Source organism: Mesitornis unicolor, unplaced genomic scaffold (assembly GCF_000695765.1).
Source record: "Mesitornis unicolor isolate BGI_N332 unplaced genomic scaffold, ASM69576v1 scaffold51544, whole genome shotgun sequence".
NCBI lineage: Eukaryota > Metazoa > Chordata > Aves > Mesitornithiformes > Mesitornithidae > Mesitornis > Mesitornis unicolor.
The window spans coordinates 381-10,002 of NW_010180409.1; the positions used below are offsets into that span (position 1 = coordinate 381).

The 9,622-nt window shown below is 41.8% G+C and overlaps 2 protein-coding genes across 2 annotated transcripts; one reads left to right on the forward strand and one right to left on the reverse strand.

Moving 5' to 3' along the window:
• The first annotated feature begins 1,611 nt into the window (after positions 1–1,611).
• Positions 1,612–3,498, forward strand: ZAR1L (zygote arrest 1-like). The gene is made up of 4 exons (XM_010183076.1): positions 1,612–2,220; positions 2,471–2,563; positions 2,698–2,772; positions 3,181–3,498. Exons 1-4 carry the CDS (start codon positions 1,612–1,614, stop codon positions 3,322–3,324), a joined length of 921 nt encoding a protein of 306 aa, XP_010181378.1. The 3' UTR covers positions 3,325–3,498.
• A 2,492-nt stretch (positions 3,499–5,990) lies between these two features.
• Positions 5,991–9,368, reverse strand: LOC104539521 (protein furry homolog). Its single transcript, XM_010183077.1, has 4 exons — positions 9,168–9,368; positions 8,798–9,072; positions 7,163–7,356; positions 5,991–6,816 (listed from the first exon to the last, which is right to left on the reverse strand). The coding sequence occupies exons 2-4, from the start codon at positions 8,804–8,806 to the stop codon at positions 6,558–6,560; spliced, it is 462 nt and encodes a 153-aa protein (XP_010181379.1). The 5' UTR covers positions 8,807–9,072; positions 9,168–9,368; the 3' UTR covers positions 5,991–6,557.
• Positions 9,369–9,622: the final 254 nt, after the last annotated feature.

Below are 9,622 nucleotides of genomic sequence, written 5' to 3' on the forward strand. Positions count from 1 at the left end.
CATAAAATAACTTCAAGCTGGGTGGAATATTCTTCCTATCACCAATTTTAAGTTAGCCATCTTTTGTTTTAGCCTGATGTTCATCTGCTCTTGTGTTATAAAGGAGCTTCTTCCTCTCTCTCCATACCAGTCCTTATTTTACACAGTTTTATTTCATCACCTACTAACTCATCAGTCACCTTCAGTGTCTCTTCATGCAATACTTTTTCCATTTCCCTCCTCCTTCCAATAAACTTCTTTAACTTAACTTTCTAATTAACTTACTTAATCCTGCAGTATCCTGGCAGCAGCAGTAATTGGTTCTTCCCAAAGCATTCCAGAGGAAGCCATCCTGCTGTTTTGAAGGATGGCATGTAGTTTCCAGTTTAATCTCCATCTCCCCCTCAATGCACCCTAACAACTTCAAACTTTTCCACAGTCACACTGCAGCCCTAAGTTTTAACTTTGTCATCTCAATACCTTGGTTTGGCTTTGAGTTGACACAGGTACAGATACAGTTGATACAGTGCTTTGAAAACCCAAGCATAACATGGAGCCTTGAGCCATCTTGTTTTTAAGTACGATGAATGTGTGTTTCCTGACTCTCCACCCCTTTTTGTTCCATAAAAATGGTGTTTATTACTGATTTATTTCAGAAGGATCTTTCTCAAATACACTGCAAACATTTAAAGACATCCTCCCTACCAGCTCTTCTCTAACCCCAATCTTGTTGGCCCATTGAATTTTATAATGCAGCACTTTTATAAAGGTGGTGAGGAGTCATGCAAAGAAATTATTTCACATCACAGTAACTCCAGGGATCTGGGGATTCTGCAGTCTCTAAAGAGTCACATACACAGCTTGGATGATTTAATTACATAATTTAAACTATATTGCCTTAGAACCGAACTGATGTAATTATAGAAGAAGGACTATTAGTCTAATATGTAAGTGCTTGCATTACTATAATTTATTTCATTATACAGGTATTAAGCCACTTTTCCCAGTATAACTGTTTTTCCCTCCAGTGTTGTACAAATATTCCATCCTTTCCTAACCCACCACAGCTGACAGAAAAACTGCATATATTCAATCCCCAAGTAATGGGGCAATGGGGATGCTCAGACCTTTTAATACCGACAAAGACTTCTTTTCAGAGATGTAATTGCCTGCATACTTTGCTCAGTTGCCTGTGGGGTACGCAGTTTATCTGGGCTTTGTTAGCTTCCCAGCCCTTTTCCTTTTGTTAGGTCCGTGAACAGAAGTTGTGAGAGAGCAGCCTTTCCCCCACCATGAAAGCCATGGCTGTCCCAGCTATGGCTGTGTTACATCCATTCATCTTTACAGGATCTTGCAGAGAAGTGCTACTTTTAAGCGTCGATTACTTCTCTCTGTCAGGATCTTCACCCATCTTCACCCACTGCGTGCCTGGAAACACTTCACCTCCTGGTCCAGCTCGGCCACCAGTAAAGACCAACCCTGTCTTTGCTCGCCACCCTCTCTACCCTGAGCCAGCCCCGCCGGGCTGGGGACAATTTGCCCATCAATTAGCAGCAATTAGCAGCAGCTGCCCAGGTAAAATAAAGGCAAGGCAGGGACACAAGCATGACTGACTTTTCTGTGGCTGTGATCATGGAGGGTTTTGTTTGTTCTCCTTTCAGCCCCTACCAAGGCTTCAGGAGCAGCCTCGCTCCAGGCCGCAGTGGGGACCCGAAGGTGAAGCAGCCCAGCTGGAAGCAGAGCAAGAGCAGCAGCATCAGCCCCTTCTTGGGGGGGCACCTCACACCCCTGTCCTCTGACTTCCTCGACAGCTACCGACGGGGCCAGCTCCAGGCCCTGCTGTCCCACATAAGCCCCGGGTTGGCACCGCGGCTGCGCCACGCCAGCACCAAGGAGGTGGGCGTGCAGGTGAACCTCCGGGCTGATGCCGCCGTGCAGTGCTCGCTGGGGCCGCGCACGCTGCCCGTCGGCCGCCCCCTGAGCCCCACCGTCTTCCGCACCCAAGGGCACCTCGCCCTCTACTCACCCGTGCCCGACCGCCGTCTTTTCACGCTGCCCGAGGCCGCTGGACCCCGGGAGAATGAAGAGGCGTCCGAAGCGACCCCCGAGGAGCAGAAGGCAGAGGATGGTTGCAGAGAGCAGCAGCAGCCGGACCAGGCAGAGGCCGCTCCGCCGAGGGAGCAGACGGCAGAGACCCCACGGGAGAATGCCGCAGTCCCCAGACGGCGGGCTGCCTTCCAGGTGCGCGGCACTAGGACACCAGGGGCTGAGGAGAGGCTGGGACCTGCTGCAGCCCGCTCTGGGCAAGGGGCTGGGGGGTGAATGATTAAACAGGTGGGAGAGAAATCTGCTCTTGAGCAGCAAAAGGCATAGTGGTCCCCACCCAGGCTCCCTGCACCGGGCTGCACACCCCCGGTACAGAGCCTCCTGCCTGTGGAAACGGGGTGTGCTGGTGGTATTGGAGGCCGCTCAGTGAGCTTTCTCTCTGCAGTTTTTGGAGCAGAAGTATGGCTATTTCCACTGTAAAGTTTGCAAGACCAGATGGGAGAGTGCTTATGTGTGGTGCATTTCCGGAAGCAACAAGGTAGTTAACAAGTCATTTCTTGCTCCTGAGACTTGTAAGAATGGCACCAAATATCAGATGATTTGGCATAAATTTATGTGTCTGTACTGAACACTCTAAGTCTCTATAGTAAATAAGAACTTGCTTTTTTTGAGGTGTACTTCAAGCAACTCTGTCGCAAATGCCAAAAAGGCTTCAATCCCTATCGAGTGGAACCTATCCAGTGCCAGGTGAGTTACAGATCCTGGTAAGACTGCCAGAATTTGTCATATACTCTTAATAGTTTTCAGTTGCTGAATTAGATACTGACTTTATCTGGAAGAGAACTTGCTTTCATCACAGCACTAGGAAATATTATTTGGGAAAGGTGCAGTGGGATACGACTTCCTCCTTGTGCAGGTGGCTTACAAGAATGGTTTTCTGTTAATCCAGTGTTATGCCAAGCTATGTGTAGGGTAGGCCTTTGTGTTTCTAGAGAAGAAGGCTCTTGCAGCTTAACTCTACAGAGTTTTTACCATAAAAGCTCTTTTAAGTGTATTGGACCAAATGTGTTGCTGTGATTAAGGAAAACTAAATGTCATTCTAATGTGAAGTGAGCACCTTTGATCTACTACTAATAAAATGTCTTGTTTCTTAAGACCTGTTTCAAGACTCGTTGTACCTGCCCTCAGAAGAAAAGACACATTGATCTGAAGAGACCTCATCGCCAAGAACTTTGTGGGCGCTGCAAAGGCAAGAGGCTGTCCTGTGATAACACTTACAGCTTCAAATACATTGTCTGATCTGTGTGCTCTCTTTTGTTTTGCACTTTGTCAGTCTCTGGCAGTGTTTTGACTTTAGGCTTTTGACTTGGCATTGGATAATGGATAAAGACTTTTGTAGTATTTATAAAGTATTTAACTTCATTGAGTATATGCTGTTAATAAAGTTCAATAAAAGTTTGCACTAGTTTGTTACCCCTTAGTTTCATCTTGCTGTGATGAAAGAGGAAAGCGTATCTGGAAGGAAACAGAACCTATTTGACGCTCTAAAGAAAATGCGTTTTGTTTCTTTAGTCTGCCATTAAGGATTGCTGAGATTAAAACTGCAGTAGCAAGTTTTTCCTTCGGTCCCTCAAACTGAACTTGTGTGGAAGATGCAAATAAATGTTCTGGACCATAAAGTTAGGAGTAAAGGCTTCTGTAAAAAATAAGGGGGGAAAAAAATAAAATCACAGCAGCTTGATAATGAAAGACTGTCTGTAAGATACGAGAAGTAGACGTTTCACGTGTTTTCCCAAGTGAGGAGGGAAAACCTTTTGAGCTGGGACTTGTTCTGCTGCTTTTTGGAGACGTTAAGCCCCTGTGCCCCCAGTTCAAATAGGGGCTTCTGCCTCAGAAGATTTCTAGTCATATAAGGTATTTCCAGGGTATGTGGCTTAAATGTAACTTAAAGGAGTAACTGAATGTACAGTCATGGAGACAAAATGCAGTCAATTCTAACTGTATTTCATAGAAGCACAGTGGGGCATTACTGTAGGTCATGTTCTAGGACTTCAGTGAAGCTTGCTTTGGCATGCACTGATTTCTACTCAAAGTCTAGAAATCATGCCAAGCCAGCTAGATTGTTACATCATGAGTTCTGTTGTATCTGTGAAGAATCATATAATACTTCAGGTTGGAAGGAACTCATGGAAGTCTTCACACCCAGTGGAGGACCAATTGTACTATACCTGCAGGACAGTAACAAATGGTGTACAGCAGTAGCCTGTCCTGGGACCTGTCCTGTTCATCATTACCAGTGACCTAGAAGAGGTAACAGAGTGTACTTGTAAAGTTTGCAGGTGGCACCAAATTGGAAGGACCAGCTGATACAGCTGAGAGCACTGCTGCCATTTGGAGAGATCTCAGCTGATTGGAGGGATGGGACAACAGGATCCTTGTGATACTCAGTAGGGCCAAGAGGATGTTCCTACCCCTGGATGGGGAGATCCCTTTGTAGTGATACAGACAAGGGACTGCTGGGCTGGGGGCAGCTCATTGGAAAGTGCCCTTGGGGTTTGGTGGGCACTGAGCTGGGTGTGAGCCAGCAGTGGGCCCTGGCAGCAAAGGGAGCCAACATTCTGGGCTGTACAAACAGAAGTTAAACCAGTGGAGCAGGGGAAGTGATTGTGTCGCTCTACTCAGCACTCATGAGTCCACATCTAGGTTACTGTATCCGGTTTTGGGCTCTCTATATGAGAAAGCTGTTGATCAGCTGTGAGGAGTAGAGTGGATGCCACTAAGCTAGTCGCACAGCTGGAGCACTTGTTTTGTGAGGAGATGTTGAAAGAACAGGGCTTATCCAGCCTGAAGAAGCAAAGACTTCGGGGGTACCCAACAGCCCCCTGCCAGGTAATGGTTACTGAGGGAAGATGGAGCCAGGCCCTTCAGTGTGGCTTGTGGTAGGGAGATGAGAGACAGCGTGTATTGGACAAAACAAGATAGGTTCAGAATGGATAAAGGAAAAGCTTTTCCACCATGAGAACAGTCAAGTAGAACCTCACCAAAACCCAGTGCTGGACCAAATAGGACCATTACTAATGTTTTTAACAGAAACAAACCTTCAGCTCAATTTTGGATTTTTTTTCAATTACGAAACTGTACTCTTCTTGCTTGAGTTGTAATTAAAGACTGACAAAAAAATCTTACATTTCTCACTGGTTTCTTTCAGTGTAATGAACACCATAAACAATGACAAAGGTGCCCTTTGGAGGCTGCTGATCATTGATACCATCCACAGCAGTATAGATCCTGACAAGAACACAATCTTCACAACAAGCACATACTCTGTTGTGATTATATATGACTTTTATATTTTAGTTAAATGGATGTACTGATCCAAATATTAACCAAAGTTACTTCACAAAAATGGTAAGTGTATTTACAGAGTGAATAAGTTACATAGTTGTCAGAATAAAAGTGTCTTGGATGTGCAACAGATTTACATGCATACATTTAACACTGGACAGCAGTTAAATGTAAGAAAAAACCATACAGGTATGATTTTATATAGACATTACAAATAAAATAAGACATCTATTTAAAGAAACTTAACATGAGAACTTGCATTTCACGTTAATATTTTTACTTTTTATACTCAAAATTTATATTAAATAAAAATATGCATGCATAACAGGTCAAAGGCTTTGACTCTGTGATGGGACTTTCTCCTACAAAACGGCAAGTTAAATTAGATCAACCATCCTTTAATAGTATAAATATATTCATAAAAGCAACCCTCTAGTAAAAAGCAGCCAAGGTCCTTTAAAAAAAAAGAAAAAAAAGAAAACCTACCAAGACCATTCATGAGGCTTGGGTGGCCTAAGAACAGACCTCTGCAATATGATCCAGTACCTTCAGAGACAGTAGCCTAGTAACATTAGGAAATGTACTTCATAGCAGCTCGTTGTTTTAAGATACAGTAATCATATTCAAATTACAGTGTACATTAAACTGTAGTCCATTTACAATTTGTTTCATAAACACAGGCTCTCAGCTTTTGACCAACAAGTTTGCGAGATTCTGTGGCCAGCTTCATTCTGCCCATCTTTCACTCAACCAAATAAGAGAAAAAAAAAAAGGAAAAATGTACAAGTTTTTTTTTTCTTAACAAAAAATATTATTTTGTGAAGGAAACATTGCACTTTTGCCAACCTAAAATTAATTTGCTATAAAGGAAGTATTGTTCAGTGTAGTAGGCTTTGGTATGCAATGGAAGTCACTTCTTCAGTAGTGAGTTGCAGTTGCTCAGTGAAATGCTAACTGATTTTTGTTCAACAGAGAACAAAGGATGTTGTCCCAGATGCTCTATGCTACCTTTGTCCTTACAGTATTGCTACACATTTGAAGTTCAGCCCATCTCTTTTTAGAAGAAATCCTAAATGTAACAAGAGTGAGTACAGTTTGACCAAACCTTTGTAAGGCTGAGAAGACATTGAGCCACCTCACTCCAACAGGGCAGCACTCCCAGCTTGAAAGAGGACACAAAAGTCCTGTCAGAGACTTGTGCCGGAAACGCTGGAGTCTGGAAGAAAAGTATTGATGACCCGGTAACTCTGAGCTCTGCGAATCATGTCACGGATCTCTATATTCAGTTCCATTAATTTGGTACAGATTTCAGTCAGGCTCTGGTTGGAGCCCACCAGTGCATAGGTGCCCGTCTGACCCAAGGTTTGGTGCCGGAAGTAGATGTTCAGTAGTGTCTGGACTTCATCGTCAGAGCTACTTCCAAAGATATCATTGGGCCACAAAATCCTGCAATCAAACAGGGAAAGAATGTGTGTATCACTATGGGTTTATTAGCTCATATGGAAATGAAGGGATAGAGGTCTCTAAAAGGAGAACTGACTCACACACGCTTATAAGCCAAAAGCAATTAATTAAACATCTTCATTGTTGCAAGCATATGTGTTTGTATTACTGATTTGATATTGTTACTTGTGGCACAACCCTGCAAAAGTTACTATCAGTGCCCCCATGTATCTTCTTGAAACATATTAAATTAATTATGCTGACCCAGCACACTTACTTTAGTATAAAGTTAAGAAGATAATAAATGCTTGCTATTCTATTAAAATATGAGCCATGTAGCAAAACTTGCCTGCATTCTCTTATTTGTCGGACAGCTTTAACAAGTTCGTTGTTTTTCAAACACTCCAGCATGGACTGAATAGCTGCTTCCGTAGAATTGAATGTGGGCTCCGATTCTGTTGTCAGAGGCTCAGCTGCGATTGCAGCAGTAGCATCCTTAAGATTTTTCTTCAACTCACTCAGTTCTCTTGACATATTTAACAGCTGTTCCAAGAGAAGATGAGAGATGGGCATTTTCATTCTCCATAAGCACTGAAGGGAGCAGGGATTTCAAGTCTGTTCTACTACAGTGGATGTACACATTACGGAAAAGCCCCCATTTTAACACAGGGACATTTCTTGATCTCCATGCTCTGTACAACATAGGGAAAACACAAACTGCAGATGCTTAAGCTTTGTGCTTCCTTTAACTCTGTGCTGTATTTCTGGCTTGCTAAAATGCAAGAGCACATCTAAACAATCTTATTTTTCACCCCTGCTACTTTTTTCATATCATAGTGAAAAAGTTTAAGAAAACACATACTTCTAGCAATGATGTTATCTATTTACAAAACACATGCAGGATCTGGTATGATTAACAGAGGGACAGGAATTGTATAACCCTCTGTCAGGCTGAGAAGTTAATATGGCACAAGACTCACTAATTCATAAGTGAACAGTTCATTTCTAAAGATCTGCCTTTGCATGCTCATACACACTAACAATAACCACTGTCACATGAACTAACAATGCAGCTTCCTTTAAATCGTAGCTTATGGTTCCAGCAAAATGTGAGTATCATGGTGAAACAGCTATTTCTCATATTGTTGTTCCCCAGTTGCATGATTTATAACAATCTAACAAAATCATAACTGTAAAATACAGTTACAGAAATCAATCGTCTTATAAGGAACACAAAATACTTCTAAAACTTGGACTACTCCAAGACTGGATGCCTACTGTCCTGTTTTCTCTTAAAAAGCTGTCACATTAGGAGCCAGCCTTCAGAACAGTTTCTTAAGATACAGTAAGTATTCAAACTCTCTGTACTGCTACAGCATCATCTGATAAAACAAACCAGTTCCATTTATAGACATTCTGTAAACTACCAGAGTCTGTCATAAAATCCATTTTATAGCTTGACATTTTGTTTTACAGTTACAAGCAAAAACCCCACTTCTACCTCTCAATAGTTTTTTATATATATATATATATATATATATATACACACACACCCCCCTCACCAGGAGAAAAATATATATGGAATGGCAAGTTATTTTACTATCATTCCTTAAATGATGATCATTCAACTTAAAGTGATCACCTCAAAGGTACTTCCAAGTATTACATATTTTATGCAATTGCTGAAACTACACTAACACTAATGTTCTTGTGAAGTGTTTTCTAGTTTGCAACCACTCAGTAAATGACTTTTGAAGACTGAATGCATAAAAGATCCCAGTCTCTGAAAGTACAGTCAATTACAAAAAATACAGCATCTTGACTATAATTTAACATGGATGCTGGTGTATTGTAGGGTTTTGTTTGGAGACTTAATATTCAGGGTGAAATAGTGTAATCTTTGGTGTAACTCCATAGAAAGAAAGAAAAGAACATGAGGGTAAAGTGGTATTTTCAGTGTAAGAATTCATAGTTCGTTACATACCTCTGGCATGGAACTGACTTCATGCACTTGTCCAATAAGTTTACAGTAGGACTGAAAAAGCAACAGCAGCTGAAAATGCAGTTTATATAATCTCTGACACAGTTCCAATTGCTAAGGAAAGATTTGTAGGAGAAGAAATAATTAATAAAGATCACTGAGTTGGGATAATTTTCAATAACTAATAAAACACATTGAGATAGTTCTGTTCTTAAAAAAGCCCATTATTTTACTGAAGTATGATCATATTCTATTTCAGTAAATAAGTAATGTTATTTCTTCTGCAGATAAGTCATATACAACATCAAAAATCAAAATTATAATGGCTAGCTCACATATAGCACATCAGCAACAATCTCAAAGCAGTTGCTACAGGTTAGTTTCACTATCTCCAGTTTGCAGCTGGAAAGCAGAGGCAGAATATGGGAGAAATTACTTTCCTGCATAGAACATAAAACTCTAGGACTTCAGAAATGGTCAAAGACCTCTTCTGAGAGGATGGAAATCCAAGAGAGAAGCAACGAAGTAGTTGTCCAAGAGGGCCAAAGCTCCTGCCTGCTTCTCTGAGGGGAGAGGAAGAGAGGCAGTAAATTCAGCCAGGAACAGGAAGAGGAAATGCCAGCTCTGCAACTTCAGCCTCAGCTCATGGATTTTCTGCCATATTAAAGAAACCATACAAGAGATGGATAGAGTTTCATGTGTAAGAGGACATCTGGCTTCTGCAATTTATTCTCCCAGATAAAGCAGATACTGTTCTATGAACATTTTGTTTCTTCCACTGTAATGCGCAGCACCACGCAAAAGGTATCAGATACATCGAAGTAACAT